At 38.5% G+C, this 17,041-nt stretch overlaps 1 protein-coding gene across 3 annotated transcripts in view; it reads right to left on the bottom strand.

The window, feature by feature from the left end:
- Positions 1-2,483: 2,483 nt before the first annotated feature.
- The window catches only part of ARMC1 (armadillo repeat containing 1), a 33,813-nt gene continuing 19,255 nt past the window's right edge, over positions 2,484-17,041 (bottom strand). For all 3 annotated transcript variants that reach the window (XM_071554446.1, XM_071554443.1, XM_071554442.1), the window contains exons 4-7: positions 9,211-9,400; positions 5,428-5,544; positions 5,270-5,344; positions 2,484-4,726 (exon numbers count right to left, since the gene is read on the bottom strand). In XM_071554446.1, coding sequence (XP_071410547.1) covers positions 4,535-4,726; positions 5,270-5,344; positions 5,428-5,544; positions 9,211-9,400 — 574 coding nt within the window. In that variant the 3' untranslated portion in view covers positions 2,484-4,534. The remainder of the gene's footprint in view (positions 4,727-5,269; positions 5,345-5,427; positions 5,545-9,210; positions 9,401-17,041) is intronic.

The raw sequence follows: 17,041 nt of genomic DNA, 5'->3' as shown, positions 1-17,041 counted from the left end.
AGCTCACAAAATTTTGCACTTTCTAAGATTCCTGAGCAATTTGGGTAAAGACTCAGTTGTGCAGTCTGTAAAATGAGGCTAGTAGAAAAACACCTTTGTAAAGATCTTGCGTTACGTATCTGTATATACGTGTCTGTGGGATGTCAGGTGTGAACAGTGTGCCAGCTGCTCCCTGCGAGCTCTCCATGGGCTCACGTGGTAGCTCATCCTCCCCTTTCACTGGTAAACTTACAGAGGGGCAGTTGCCCCAGAGAAGATGACATGGCAATTCCCTGCAGTAGTGGACCTCAGAGAAGAGGTATGAAGCAGCAAGTTATTTCTTCAAACCAGCAGTACTCCCTTACTATCAATATTTACACTTCACTCAGTGCTGCAACAGGAAACAGAAGCAACAATCCTGTCCTGTGGTGGTTTTGTGGTATTCAGATTTTTGAAAGACCCTTGTTATGCCAGTCAGACACACTGCCATGCTCTGCTGGCACAGAAGTGCTTTTTCTGTAAGAGGTTTGGTTCCAGCTGTGATTTTGTTCAGCTCCTTAGAAATGCTGGTCAGATAAGCACAAGCACCACTGGCCAACCGACCTGAACTGTAGGCACTGGGCAAGCATTAAACACTGCAGAAAGTATTTGGCTGCCAAATTCTGTAGCTTGGTAGCCATGAAGAGACCAAGCTGCTGGGAACTTGATCCAGATATCAGCCTTCAGATACTAACATAATAAACAACTTCTACCATGACAACTGGAACAAAAATCTGTTAAGTGTGCACCTCCTCTGAGATGTTTTTGTATCTTGAGACTTTAACTGCTTTAAGGGATCTGAATTTATTCCACAGAGGAAGCTCTAACTTGCAGTCTCTAACAAGGCTAGTGCAACACACACATAAATGAACAATAACATGAAGAAATTTTGAAATAATATAAATTCTGATATGGCACATGCACCAGACCCTGCTCTCCATGTGTTAACCTACATATGTGCAAAGTATCACAAATTTAAATCAGCTTTTTTCAACCATATTCAAAACCTGCAATACAGGCTAAAAAAGAACATTGTCTGCTCCATATAAACTACAAAAAGGACAATTTCTTTTTCTAACAGCTTTATACTAAGATTTAAAGCAGGAATCTCAATAGGCAGTCTCACCCCTGAGGCTCATTAGATGCTGTACCTCACTGAAGAAGTTTCCAGTGACCCCATCACTCACCCCCATTTGCCAAATCATGTGCTCTCAACTTTTCCTGAAGAATCACAATCAGCATCAGAGATGGGTTGATGGGTTATTCTCATCTCTATTTTCAATCCTTATCAGACAAGTTTGTTCATATTTTAGAAACTCAGAATAATTAGGTATAGACAAAGAAAGACTATATGGTCCAGCCTTCAGAAAAATGAGTATGGCAAGGAATGCTGCTGCTAATTTTTATTAGGTATTTTTTAAACTCTCCTGGTTGACAGGTTGAAACGTTGTCACTGGCAAAAAGGAGCACCCACATTTTATTTTACATTGCAGGCAGTTACAAGAGTATTTCACACCTGCCAGTTTGCATCTGTCTAGGCATTCAATGTTTTTTTCCAAATTAGCCTCACACAGTACTCCCCCCTCAGCTTACACAGCCTATGGCAAAACTCAGCAACCTCAGCTATTTTTGTACAGAATAAGCCATAGGTGACCGTGGACTGGGAAAGCTAGAGTATGATGTACTTCACAATATGCAGAATGCTTACAGTGCTTTGACAGCTGTTCACAGAGGCATAGTTACGAACCTCAATTTTGCCTCTATCTATTTCATCAGCATTTACTCTTCTTATGAAGAAACGTGGTAGTGATTATTCCATTACGCTGTACATGGCTTTAACCCCAGGACAGTTCAGGAGCTTCAAACATGATGTATGTGGTGGCTTCCCTGGGAACGGAGTACTTTGCACGTAGTTCAATGTGATATCAGTGCTTTGTCTCTCAGTTCAGCTTCTTTTTGCAAGCCTCTAATTTGGCAATTTTTTTTGTCATAGCTTTAGGTCAGAGGAAAAGCATTTCCTTATGCTTAATCTGACCTCTGAAAAAGTACAAGCATAAAATTAATGAGTCCGTGCTGTGACTTTTTTTTTCCTATCTTTTTCAAAGTAAGAGGTTTCTCCAGGAATGCTGGTTCTTCTTCATTTCCATAATGAAATCTCACCTACACAGTTCTTAAAAAAAAGAGAGGTTTCTTGGACTTTAGAGCTAAGAATGTATTTGAGACAATATCCTCAAGCAGCTTCTGCTTACGTACTTTTCACAAGAACTTTGTTTGAAATGTAAGCAAAATGTAAGCATGTTCTAGAAACTCACTCACAAATGCCCAGTTGTCATATGTAGCAAAGGACTTACTAGGACTTGACATCTGCATTCCTCTCTGTTAAAGATGAAAAACAGGTACTTCTAACAGCACAACAAGCTTAAAAGACTGTCAGAACATTTAAACAAGCACCAGTCACGTTTTGTTTAGTTATATTATCCTTTATTATTTTACAATATATTTCAAAAACTTTTACAGATGCCTTAAACTGTTCTACAAGAGCTGCAATACTGTCATAAAAGCACACCTACAGACTGAATGCACAAACTGTAATACCTACAGGTATTGAACCATTAATATCCAAAGGGTGTAGTCTTTTAGTAAATAGATGTGCAGTAATGCAAATGCAAACATATGTCAATGCAGAAAAACAAAACTCTGCATTCATGGCTATAAAACAGAGGACTTTTCAAACACATTTGGTACTGTAACATTCTAGACAGCAATGAGTAGTATTACATATTTAAAGCAATACATGCCCCAAAAAGCCTGTATTTTCAATCTGTGCGTGTAAACCCGAATCAAAAATAAACTATAGATATCTTAAAAAACATGAGACATCTAGTCTGCCAACAAGCTTTTGTTTCTTTTTTTTTCCTAGAGTGACAATTAACCTGGTTGGGTGAACTCTGACCTGCATTATTATTATTTCATACTATCATATCCTCAGAATTTTTGTAGCATTATAATATGACAGCCTGTGATTTTTTTTATTTATTCCTTGTGCACAGGCACAGGAGACTAACTCTGATGCATTAAATTTCTTTTCTGAGCCTCCAAGTGGAAAATATAATTCATATTATAGCAAATACATTACCACAAAAAAGTGTCATATAATGAGGTTTATAACATATTTTAAAGTTCTCAGCTGTATTTCTCTGGTGCAACAAAGCAGTGGCACTTCACTTTTCAAGCACTGTGTATTGAATCCTCTCACGCACACTGTTTACTAACAGCTCATATATATATTATTCTCTACCTACAGAAGTTCTGCTTTTATTAGCACTTCTGCTCACAGAAATTACTAAGACAACTTTGAACTTATACTGTCTGTAAGTTACAGGGCAAAGCCAACTGTTTGCATACAATTTTAAGCCAAGCTGATGTACTTTCACGGGAGTCTCATGAAAGACATTAGAAGACAACAGTAATTGCCTATCAAATTTGTTAGGGGAAAAGGAAAAAAAGAGAGAGTTAAAGTCAAAAATTTACAAGTGTGGCACTATGGCAAGAGGCATTCTATCCTGCTTTATACTTCAAGTTTAAAGTTTTAGTTACCATTAAATATTTCCTAACAGTAAACACCATTTCTTAACCAAGTACAGTCTACATTCCTCTATTTTCTGCAGGCAGAGCTGCAATGGGCCATCACCACATTAGACCACAGCTTTTTCTGCTAGTCTTCCCAGCTAGCCTAAACAGCAGTCAGTGGTATTTATTAGTTTTATATATATATATATCAGTCAGTCACACCCATCATTACAAATATGTTCTAGTTTGTTTACTGTACAATGTATGTACACACATTTGTGTTTATCAATCCCTTTTTTTGTACCTTAAGCACTTCAATGGTTAGGGGCAGGCTGGGAAAAAATGAAATACACATAAAAGGGTTATACATTTCAAGTCTGTAGTGATTCTAGTTTAATAGCAAAAAGGGAACATCATGGTTGGCAAAAATAAAGGGGAAAAAAGTGGCAGACTATATTTTTCTCTGGAGTCAAAATCTAGAAAATTAAACAAAATAATGTTAGTCCAAAGGGATGCAGAAATAAACAGGGCATTTTATTTAAAGTACAACTAGAACTGTTAAGAATTTTCTTTCACAGAGGCCCTGAGACTTGAGTTGAACAGATTCTCCCTACCATGTGTTTCACGTGAAGTCAAACAACTTAAAGCTCTATACGCACAGCATAAACATTTGGTATATATGAGTGGACCCATTTTTAAAAAAGTGATGATGCAATAAAATCTACAGAAAAACGAATGAAAGAACAGCTTGATTGGAGGCCTCTGTCCTTTGACCCCTGCCCTATCAGGTTAAACATCCAATAAAATGTAAAATGCAGCATACATTTGCTCAATCTAAAATTTTCGCGATGATTTATTGCAAATTGCACTTGGCAGTTCACCACTCCAATGGAAAACTGGCCCCCCTGCTGGTTCATTCACACAGTCTTTTAACACCAAATACAAGTCACCAGTAGAAAGATCTTGATAAAAAGTTTGCTGCTGTGCTGAGCCAGCTTGCTGCACCTTCTGGGTGTGACCCAACACGAGACACTGCTTTGTCCTGTTCCTTAGTCGGGCTTTCGTCTTCTGGTAAATATTCAGGTAGATCTGTGTTCTGCTCCACTTCCACTGGAGTATCCTGGAACGGAACTAGCATCTAATAAAACACAACAGATTAAAATTATGTCAGATGTTGTAACTTAGAAGAATGAATCAAAGTTATAGTAGATACATGTTTAGGATGACAGGCATGCATGTTGTGACACACCTCCCCACCACCCTATACAGTAAGAATATAAATGGAACCTACTATGCTTAGAAGATACACAAGAAAAACTTTGGCTTAATATGAAAGAAGAAGTATCAAATAAATAAAAACACAGCCCTTTTATTGCAATTGTGAAACTAAAGCACATCAGTAACTCCAACAAAAAAAACCCCCAGGTTCATTGTGACCCTTTTCATATCATTAAGAAACAATTACAGTATTTTTGTCCTTCTTCTGAACAATAAGCTTTGTGGAACTTTTCTATGGATTCATGTCCTGACACAGGACACCCTTTATTCTCGTTGTACTGAATGTGCAACATTCCCACTTACAAAATTTTGCCTACCATCAGATGTTACGGGCACAGAGGTGCTGATATTAAAGACACAGCCAAGCTGTAACAGTTGGTATTTAGAAAGATATATATCCTACCTCCTCACCACTTTCACTTTTCACAACTTGCTGTGCCTTCATAACTTTGGTTGATGCTATTGCCGTTGCCAATGCCTACAAGTACACAGAAAAAAACCCAGAGCTCAGTGTGACAAAATGCAATTATGTGAGGATCTGGAGGGTTACTGAGCACTCACCTCTGCTTTTAAGTCTGAGCGAATTCGGACAACGCACCTTTGAACAGCCATTTGAAAAGTAAAACTAATAACACCTTTAATTTTCAACAAGGCTTCTTCACAAAGATTCCGACGAGACTGAAAAACAAACAACAATCCCACAACTAAAGTCCTTTCACAACACCATGTGAAAATGCTCACAATTAATTGTTAAGGTATTCCTGGTTACTCAATGACATTTTACTCAGAAAAACTAAGACTTACATTTTAGTGCACAAATATTAGACTCTCTTGCCACACACACAAAAAAATTGCTTACACTTTAGGAGTCGAAGAAGGATGGAATCAACTGTAAATAATTAGAGAAAAGTGCTGAAAAGCAAAGAATGTTTTTCTCTGTATGATCAGCTAAACAGTCCCCTCTGGTTAAGTTCTGATTGACTGAAGTGCTCATTGATGGGTAGTTAGTGTTTAACTTGCTGTTTATCAGGCACCTTGGTTCCACACTGACTGAATGCATCAAAGCAGCTGTTGTATTTTTCAGCTGCTTCATCTGTGGCAGCTCACAGACATCATGGCACAGCATAAGCTTAATTCTTATTTCAAAGGGAAATATTTGGTCGATAACTCACAGAATGTTATGTTTAAAGCAAGTGACATTGCTCACTGTGCTGTAACATTACATTGACCTGTACTAGTTGCAACTGTTACACTACCTTAGAATGCTCTATTTTTTCCTTTTAATATTTGCCTAAGATGGTTGCAACAAAAATAATTAAATTATACTCGGGCACACTGTTAGCTCCTAAGAGGATAAAAAAAGGTACACTGTATCAAAAATAAATTCACAGCCTTCACACAGGTTTAAAATAATGATTATTTTAACTTCTACTGCAGTTTTCTATGAGGTTTTAATCAGTTACTTTAAAGCACATGTAAATTAGTTATCAAATAATCACTGGTCAGTATTTGGGATAGCTGCATGCACAACAAGCAAACTAAATTCTTTTAATCTCTGCAAGAACCAACTGAAGCAGTTTGAAGATTTTTTTTTTTAGCAGTTTAGCATGTATATTAATTCAAGTAAGTTTATGTATTAAAATAATTATAAAATACAGTTGGATAGGCTACCTTTCCTACACAAAGGAAATACTTGATGCAAAGATGACAGACTGCCTTACACGAGTGAAAGTTGAAACTACTTCAGGATACAAGAAGCAAAACGTTCTCAGCTTCTCAGCCTAAACAAATAGATTATGTATAGCAATTCTGTGAAAGCCTTTGGCTTTTTATTCTAAGATCCCAGGTAAATCACTGGCACCTCAGTTTAGTTTGAAACGAGGCTTTCAGTGATCAGATAACTGGTGAATCACTTCTAAAAGACAACACTTACCAAGGTCCACACAAACTCCTTAAAAAGCTGGCAGCTCGGCACTGCCAGCCTTGCTGCACAGACAGTTTGCAGAAGACATTTAACTACAGCAGGTAGCCACAAACTCCAGCAATACACAGCTAGACATCTTTCTGAATGGTACTCCTGCAGCATTGGCACAAGGTAGGACAGCCAAAGTACAGGTTATTTTCTTGCACACCAAACCCCAATGCCCATGCCCTACCTAACAAATACCACTAAAAGGTACAGACTAGGAAACTGACTGAAGGGCATGCCACAAACTCCTGAATTACTGCCTTGTTTTTTCCTTCAAGTTTTTAGTAATTACCACCAAATTTGATAATTAGAACTTAAAATACAAACATCTGACTTCCCACTAAACAAACAACCTTTCCCCTATCTTCTGAAAACAATCAATACCACTGTTTGAGGTTTCGAAATTTGCAAGCATTTGTAGGATCTGCAATCATTCCTAATAGCAGCTTCTTGTTACAGATGTAAATGACTGAGAACACCATGTCTACAGCCCTGTGTTTGCTCACCATGTCTTTTAATGCTCAAACATTTCACACTGTTTGCTAGTTAAGTCAGGAATAAAATATTCAATGAAACTAAGCGGCTTTTGTTGCTCATATCCTTCATCATCCTCCCAGTCTCAACTTACTGTAACATTGAAAACAGCATTATAGGGACGTAACTGCTGGGTGAGCACATGGAGTATCACTAACATTTGTACACTAAGCTATCTGAGTCACTGCACAGCCAGATTTTTCTTTAACAAACAGCTAGGAAAACATTCCGGTCTACCTGAAGTTTTTCTCTTTGCAGATGAATATCTAAATACCCTAAGCTTTTTCACAATAACTCTACCTCAGTATTGAAAAGAGAAAACTCCACAAATCTTGCCAAGTTTCACTTGTTAAAGAATGCAAAGAAACACTTTTAAGATAGATATTTTGCCTTTAGTCTGATTCTAAACTCACAAAGTAGAAGTGGATGAAATTTCTTGCTTGAAGATGTACGTACGTATGTATGGCCAGGCTTCACAAACAAAGATTTGCGAGGGGCTCTCCCCATGTGCCCTTCCAGCCTGTGCAGTGGATTTTTTAGGTGAGGCACAGCGTGCGCAGAACTGGCCCCACCGTGTAACTCCTAAGGTTCATCTGCCACGGCCGAGCGAGTTTGGACAGTGACAGTGAAGTCCTCGGGACTGTCACAGCACCCGGTACTAACCAGGGCTGACCCTGCTGAGCATCCGAGATCTGATGGGATGGGATGGCAGGGAGGCATTTAACTGCCAGGGGACGGTCCCACTGAGACTGGAACTCAGATCCTTGGGATTCAGAGTCCGGAGTGCTCTCCCTTACACATCAGGACCACCCTTTTGCTTGAAGATACCTGTGAACAAACCAACCAACTACAAGCCTAAAAACAACAACTGATTGGATTGAATCAAAAAGACTTCACAGAGTACAAAAGCCAATGGTGTTGACAAAGCACTGCCTTTCTAGATAGAGCAAGTGCTGGAAGGACAAAACTGTAAAAAATATTTACTTTGCATAAAGTGAGCTAGAGCAGCATGTTATTTCTATGGGAATTAACTGTGGTCTTATGGAAACAGTACACTGGGGATGCTGTTGATAAAGTGGGCCTGTGGACACGCTTACTTGGCAAAATGTAAAGCAACAAAACTAAGGATCAGGTTTGATCATTTAAACTGGGGACAAAACTGAAAGATACAGAGTCCGGAGGGCACTTGCGGATAACGTGCTTAAGCAGCCTACATGCTGTTTGGCAGCCGTAAAAAGGCAAACGTGGCCCTGGGGTGTTATCTACAGGGGTATGGGAGAGAAATCCATACAAGTCGTTCTGACATTACATAAAGACTCAGTGAGACCTCATTAACTCAAATGCCATTCTGGTCACTACAGTAGAAAAGATCTCACAGACAATGAAAAGATGTAGCAAAACCAACTCAAAGACAATACAGCATTTCTAAACTAACAGTAATTAAAAGACCCCCACAGCATCCTAAATCTCTCTAACTAAAAGGAAACTTTTTTTTAGATTAACATACTGATACTACCATGAGATACATTTAAGTGATGCTGAAAGCACATTATTTATTCCACTCTTTCTTGAAAAAGGAAACAAAATAGGAGAAGTGGAAACAATAGTTTTTGAGAGTAATTAAAAAGCTATCATGAAAACTGCCTTGTCTTCTTTAGATATTCTGAGCAAGCCCAATTTATGTAAGATTTTATACATATCTCGTGATTCAAGATATGATCCACAGAAATTGCAGACAACTGACGCTGCCACTCAAGTAGCCCAAGTACATTATTTCAGTGGGCAAAATACGTCTCAGTACAGGATGTCCTATTTACATAAACTCTGCAAGGCTTCCTTACCGAGTCATCAAGGCCATCTATATGCAAAACCACTGTCTTGGCACGCTTGTTTGTGCTGCCGAGGAAAAACTGTGCTTTCCTGCGACGATAATTCATCTCATTCACATTGTCCATGTCTGACATGTTGGAAGACTGAAGGATATCATAGACCTCAGAAGCTAAAAGTTTAGTCTCTCCTGGTGTAGTGGTCCTTAAAACAAACAAAAAAATGGATTAGGATTTGTAAGTATTTGTTTTTACATTAGAACTCCAAGAAGCTGTTGGTTACATCCTTCCAACTGGAATACTCCACATGCTACAGTCAAGATATAACAAAAAATGTTAAGAGGGGAGAGCAGAAATCATGTAAAACTATTTTATTTTCTGTGCTCCAATTTTTATGTTGATCTGCTAATTCCAAGACCATTATAAACAAGTCTGTTCTCAAACAACACGAATACTGTTCACATCAGTTTGACAACAACAAACCAAACATGGCAGTAGATGGTCAGTGCACTGTGGGTATTTTGTGTTGGGTTTTTTTTTCAAACTAAAATTCTCCAATTGCATTGTAACACATTTTGTCTCCCACTTTCCTTGCTACATAATAAAAATAATTGTTCTGTAGAACTGTAATCTTTCCAAATGTTTTCCTGTCCAAATTTACTGAGTATCAACAATACAGCAGAAACACAAGTTTTCTTGAAGAATCCAGAAGTTATTTCTGATTAGACTAAAATTTATGGTATGAACTATAATAGCACCTTTACTAGATAGAAAAAAACCCAGATAATAGACTGAACATATATTAAACTCTTATGACTAATTCAAAGTAATTTTAACAAGGTACTAATATAAATCTGTTGTCCAAATTCAGCCCTGTTTTAATTATGCCAGTGATTTAAAATGTTGTGCAGAAACAAAATTATTACTGCATCAACTTGCAATTAATCTTAAAATGATGAATGACAGCTCTGCTGCTTTGTTTAGCAAACACTAAGTAAGTAACAAGTACCTTTAGATTTATTTTTTTTCCATTTGACTTTCTTAATTACCAGGCATTAAACACGTTTTCCATCCTACCATATGGACAAGAGAGAACACTGAAACAAGCTTGTTAAGAGTTCTTGGTTTGTGGGGGTCTCAGCTAGCCTTTTTTTTCCCCCATCTCTGCACCTTGTTTTGAACAGCATCCATTTGAAGAAAAAAATGTGAGTTCTCATGATAATTCAGTACATTAGCAGCATTCAAAGGAGAAAAAAAGGAAAAAAATAAGAAAAAAGTGGCAGTAAGGAAAACAACCAAGACCTAAAAAAGGAAAGCATTTCAGCATATGTTCAATTTTAAGTACATGCTTATGTTCTGCTTTCCTACACTGGAAAAAATGCTTATGTTAATTCACAAAAACAAGTGTTGAGAACTCACAAATATTTCAACTTCATCCTTCCATAATTTATTAGGCAAAGTAACGGAACAGATGATAAAGCCATGCAAACTCATGTCTTGAGGTAGTAATAAACTAACTTCTGCAAAAGTGGCATCAAGATACTAAGAAATTAACCCAACTATCAGTTTTGGCAAATTTTTTCAACAACAATACTGTCCATATCAAGTGATTTACAACAGAGGACTTTTATTTTTTTGATAAGTTAAAATTCAGCTCACTAGACACACTATTGAAAATGTCACTATCCCACCTACAGCACCCAGAGTGCTGTTGGTAAGGAGTTTTCACTTGAATACAATTATACTATTGCATCATTAACTATTTTGTTAAAAACAGAAAAGAGAAATAAAGCATACTTGATATTTACCATTATATATATATGTGCATATATATATACAAAAGAAAGAGAATTTAAAGTGGTCATTACACCAGCCAATATAAAATATGTAAGTGCCTAAAAGTAAAAACACCAACAGTGACTTTCATAGATGTTTTGTTCTCCCAACATTGGAGTTGGCGTAGTTCTTGGAAAACCAATGACCTTATATTAATGGTACTGTTGAAACAACCTATTTATTTGAAAACACAAATTAAATCTGTTCTTATTCGACACAGTTATTCTAAGATCTTCCTAAAACAAGTCCACACAGGTAAATGTGCTATACACACACACACACTCTTGAACGAGCTACTCAGATAGTAATCCTCTGCAAAAATATAGGAAATTATTACCTACCACTAAGTTACAGATCACAACTCTAGTTACCACTATTATATTTAAAAAAAACCCAAATGCAAGACTTTAATCTTATATAAAGAGAATCTCTAGTAAGCAACTGACTGTGTAATAAAAAGTAGCATGAAACTCAAAACACCACACTACAAGGGCAAGAACAATGGATGTCATGTAAGAATATCAGATTGCAAAACAATCCCCAATAAAGGTATACACCAATTTTATTCTACAGAAATAAAATACTACACTTTCAGCAAGTCACTTTAAAACAAAGATTCTCAAAATTCCTGACAAAACCTTCTACAATTTTTAGTGCACTGGTAAAATGAGAATAAAAGGTTTGCATCAACTTACTTTTTCATTAAAGTAATTTATACAACAGCTATAAAAAGAATAGAAACCTTAATAAAGGTAGATAAGAGTAGATAAAAGGAATTTTTTATGATGACAGTAAGAATGCATCAGGTGTACCATGGGGATGGCAGATGCCTCATTCTATTCAAAGTCAGATTTGGATGGAGCTCTGACTGGTTGAAGATGTCCCTGCTTATTACAGCAGGATTAGACTAGACAAACCCTAAAGGTCCCATCCAACCAAATTATTCTATGATAACTCTATCACCTTTAAGGAAAAAAATATGTATCTGGAAGTAAGTATATTAAACCCTCTCTGCTGCAAAATCATGGTGACATTCAACGTTGACTCTGTTCCTCTATACACTATATTGGTAATAAAAAGGTAAAACAATGAAACTACATGTAAAATTAAACCATAGAACAGCAGTAGTTTAAAAAAACCCCAACCCACAATGATAACACATAATCTGTAGTTTTGTTGCCCAAAATGAATTACAAATGCAGCTTTAAGAGAAGAGAGCACTGACATGGGCCTTCCCAGCACCTGAGCATCAGCAGTTCAGATATCACTGCCCACAGCTGTCCGACCCAGCCTCTTGGCATCATCAGAGCAGCACAAGCAAACTCTTGCACAGCTTTCTCCCACCCCCATTCCCACTGCAGTACAGCACATTATTCACCACTAAAGGTGCAGGTAAATACTACAAAGACCATATGCAGTTAGAGACTTGAGAACAATCAATCAGTGGAACAACCTCACCAGGGACATGGCAGAGGCCCCAGTGCTGGAGGTTTTCAGGATGCAACTGGACAGGCCATAATAGAGTCTCAACCAGATTCCCTTCCCTAGGAAAGGTTGGATGATCTTTAGAGGTCCCTTCCAGCCTGGGCTGTTCTGCGATTCCACGACTAGTGTTCTGCTACCTTGCTCAGGAAATGGCAGTATCTACTTGGAGCACAGTAACAGTTGGCAAGAATTGGTTACCATCTCTTTCAGAGGCAGTAACATCTTACATTACTTCAGCAACATTCAAAAGATGCCTGTCAGAAACCCAACCCTTTAGTTTTCACTGTCTTCTTGAATTCCTGTCATCCTAGATTGCTGCCTGTCCTTTCATCATGTTCACCCAAGGCTGGCTGTATAAGTAATATGAACACAGAATCCAAGTGACATGTGCTGTATCTGTCAGAAGAGGATACAAGAAATAGTCTTCATTTGCTTCATAATTAAAAATAACTGTGTAAACATGGTCCAATTACTGCAGGGGGTTTATTAGCATGAGACTTTTTTTAAGTTTTAGCAAAATTTAAGGGATGCAAAACATACTGATTCCACCTCTGAAGGTGCATGTGCTGTAGGTTCAGTATGGATGCTTGGAAAGAATATGTAGGCAGCATTTAGCACTAGGCTGTACAACCAGCACGTCACTTAAGCATACACACAGCGTCATACGTGATGATACTGAAGGACCCAACAATCCTCCTAGAATTGCTGCATCTGACGTTCAAAGGTAATGCAAAAACTTACTTTCTTCCTTTAGAAGAAGCACAAAGTCTGAAAAATACTAGTATAGTGAATTTTCCCCTTTTAGAGAAGAACAAGACATAAATGTTTATAAATACATGTATATGGGTGGGTGTGTGTAAAATATCCTTTCTAAAGCTCTAATATTTTATGCATCTTTTTTAAAATAAATATGCACATACATATACATTACATACACACTCCTATATGAGAGGAAATAGATGCATCCATAACCCTGCTCAAAGTACAGCAGACCCTGTGCACGAGCACAGAAACTATTACAGGCATTTCCTTAGTGGCACACATTGCACCCTAAAGACACATTAGCCGAACAGATAACAAACATACTGTAACAGCTTTCATTAGAGAGTTTCTACTGAAACAGGAGGGTTTCAAAGACTCAATTACATCCCAGATTCTTTCAAAACAAGATTTGCATCATTTAATTTCAAAGTCTCACTTCTACAGTAATTCTGCTTTTAGATGTTCTTGCTCAGTTTGTTCACTACCCACAATAAGATGACAAGGTTAATTACCTATTTATGAAATTTGAAGACTCTTGATAATATTTGAACCCCTGGGAAGGTGATGAAACAAATTTGGAAACCATTTCCTACAGGTACATGAAGGATTAGAAGGCAACCAGGAAGGAAGGGTGGGCCTGGATTCACAAAGAGGAAATCATGCATGACCACCCTAAGAGCCTTCCACAATGAAATGACTGGCTTCATTGGGATGGGAGAGCTAAGGGATATTGACTTTTGACATTGTCTCCTATACAATCCTCACAAAGAAGCTGATGGACTGGCTGAACAGATTGCGAAGTGGACTGAAAACTGGTTAGATGGCCAGACCCAGAAGGTGGTGTTCAAGGCCATGAAAACCAGCTAGAGGTCAGTATCTAATGATGCACATCTTGGGCCAACACCAGGTCCAATTCTGTTCAGCACCTTCATTAACAATCTTGATGACAGCGTAGAGTGGACCCTTAGCAAGTCTGCAGATGACACAAAACAGAAGTGGCTGACACACTAGATGGTTTTGCCAGAGACACCACAAGAGGCTGTAGAAATGGGCTCACAGGAATCTCATTAAGTCAAACAAGGGGGAGTGCAAAGTCCTGCACTTGGGGAGAAACAAGACCCAGGCACCAGCTCGTATCAGGCACAATCCCAGGATAACTATGTGGAAAGCAGCTTTGCAAAGAACTTGGGGACCCTGGTGGACATGAAGTTCAACATTGGCCAGCAATGTGCCCTTGCAGCAAAGGAGGCCACTGGTATCCTGAGCTGCACTAGGGGTAGTGCTGCCTGCAGGCACAGGGAGGTGACCCTGTCCCTTTAGTCTGCACTGCTGAGGCCTCGCCTGGAGTGCTGTACCCAGCTCTGGGTTGCCCAGTACACAAGATACGTGAACATGCTGTAGAGTGCAACAATGGATCAGGAAGATGATTAAGGGGCTGATGAGAGAGCTGGGACTGTTCAGCTTTAAAAAGGCTCAGGGGAGATCTTATCAGTGTGTATAAGTACCTGCAGGGAGGGTGTAAAGAGGACAGTCAGGCTCTTTTCAGTGATGCCCAGTGCCAGGACAAGAGGCAGTGGCACAAACTGAAAAATCAGAAAACACTTTTTCACTGTGAGGGTGACTGAGCACTGACAGCAGCTGTCCAGACAGGCTGCAGAGTCTCCATCCTTGGAGATATTCAAAAGATGCCTGGACATAGTTTTGAGCAATGTGGTTTAGGTGACTCTGCCCGAGTAAGGGAGTTAGACCAGACGACCTGAAGAGGTCCTTTCCAACCTCAACCTCTTTGTGAGTCTGTGAACACATACTGAAGAGTCATTAAGTCAATTCAAACAGCAATGTACACAGAGCACATCCATTTTTGCCTACTCATGAATATCTAATTTTTCAGATTAAGAGTATTTTAGGAGATAGGCTTTTATGTAAAGCAAAAATGTATTTAATTTTCCTGGCAACTATTTCACTTACACGTTATCTCCCAAAGAGTTCTGCATGACAGCTTACATAACCAACGCATCTGATAATCGGAAACACTGATTTCAGAAATTTCCTGCTCAGATATTTAGACTTACAGTTCACGGATCAGTCTTAAATTGTTTTATCTTAAGGCATCACAAACTAAAGATAGGACTAAAATGCAAAAAGGCAAGCTTCATTCTCAAAGTCATTAAATTATGTCAAGTGGTATTTCAAACATTTTCACCTTCATAGAATCATCATGGAATGGTTTGGGTTGAAGGAAGACCTTGAACATAATCCAGTTCCAACCCTGCTGCTGTGGGCAGGGACACGCCTTCAACTATACCAGGTTGTTCAGAGCCCCATCCAGGCTGGTCTTAAACACCTCCATGGATGGGACATCCACAACTTCCCTGGGCAACCTAAGCTTATAGCAAGATCCTATTATACACAGACATCAAGGAAAAGCTGTTTGTTACAATAACAATTTAGAAACTTTTAATACAAAACTTAAAAACCCAATAGTTCACTGGTTCAAACATGACATTGTTTTAGGAAAACACCGCTCCTGGTTTTATTCCTCAAAATATATAATTTGTTTGTTGTTCTACATAGTGCAATAATTGTATTCAGTAAATACGGTATAAAGCCAAAAATGAGATCACACAGGCATACCAAAGTAATATTTTAATCTCAAGCAATTTCACAATATAGATAAAAATGTCCATGTATACAAGCTCACTCAGGAGTTTACATTTTTAGTCTCTTAACCAAATCTGATGTAGTTCAAGAGTGCTCTATTGTGCTAATATTTGAGTGGATATTTTTCCCCAGGGTTGCTCAGAAATAAAATTCAAAGACAGGTAATTCTCAACTTCTAACTTTAGAATTGGGCATCCCTTTCAACTCAGTGTTGACCTGTGGGGCAGTCCTGTGCAGGGCCAGAGCTGCACTCAATGGGTGTTGTGCGTACCTTCCAACTCAGGATATTTCATGATTCTCAGGATACATGGAGAAGAGCTACAGCTTATCTCCTGCAAAAGCAGTGTAAGCTGCAAAGAGTTTGCTGCATTCTGTAAGAGCAGGGATAGGAAATCAATAATCCTTGATTTTAGAAGTGAGACACAGTGATTGACATGGTTTTGATGAAAATGTTGAGCATGAATGACAAGCCTAAAGAAAGAGCATGGTATTAGAGAAAAAGCAATCTGTTTCAAGACAGTTATCTGATCTAGCTGTTTTTCTGGCTGTTCTACTCCAGTGCCAGGGCAAGATTCTTTGTTACCTCCAAGAATGTTGCTCTTTCTTGTGAGCTTTCAGTCCATCCCATGCTACAGTGGGATCTCTCACAAGCACGACCACTCCCTTGACTCATTCCAGGCAATGGGTACATTACTTGAAAATAACGTGAAGAGCAACTTACTACAGTGCACCCCTTCTCAGAGTTCCCATGCAGTGCAATTACCATGTCACCCTTTACAATACACCTCAATTCTCTCTAGCTCCAAAACACAGCCAAGACCAGATAATATCACAGAGCAGCTGACAAAAAAGATCATCGCCTGTTTTATTAAAAGAAACAAGTCAAAATCTTAAAGCATACAGGCAGCAGGATCCTTCTGCAGGCCAGCAATAATACATCAAGAATAGCAGTGAGTAGCAACAGGAAAAAACATTCGCACATGTAGAACAGGAAAAACAAGAGAACCTGTGGGACTGGGTAAGCAGCAGTATGGAACTCCAAAGCTCAAGACCAAGCAAGTGAACTACTTAGTGAAGCCATGTACAGCCTGAGTGTAGGTGT

Source organism: Pithys albifrons, chromosome 4 (genome assembly GCF_047495875.1).
Source record: "Pithys albifrons albifrons isolate INPA30051 chromosome 4, PitAlb_v1, whole genome shotgun sequence".
Classification (NCBI taxonomy): Eukaryota; Metazoa; Chordata; class Aves; order Passeriformes; family Thamnophilidae; genus Pithys; species Pithys albifrons.
Note: the sequence above shows the minus strand (reverse complement) of the source record. Positions and strands in the feature narration are given on the sequence as shown.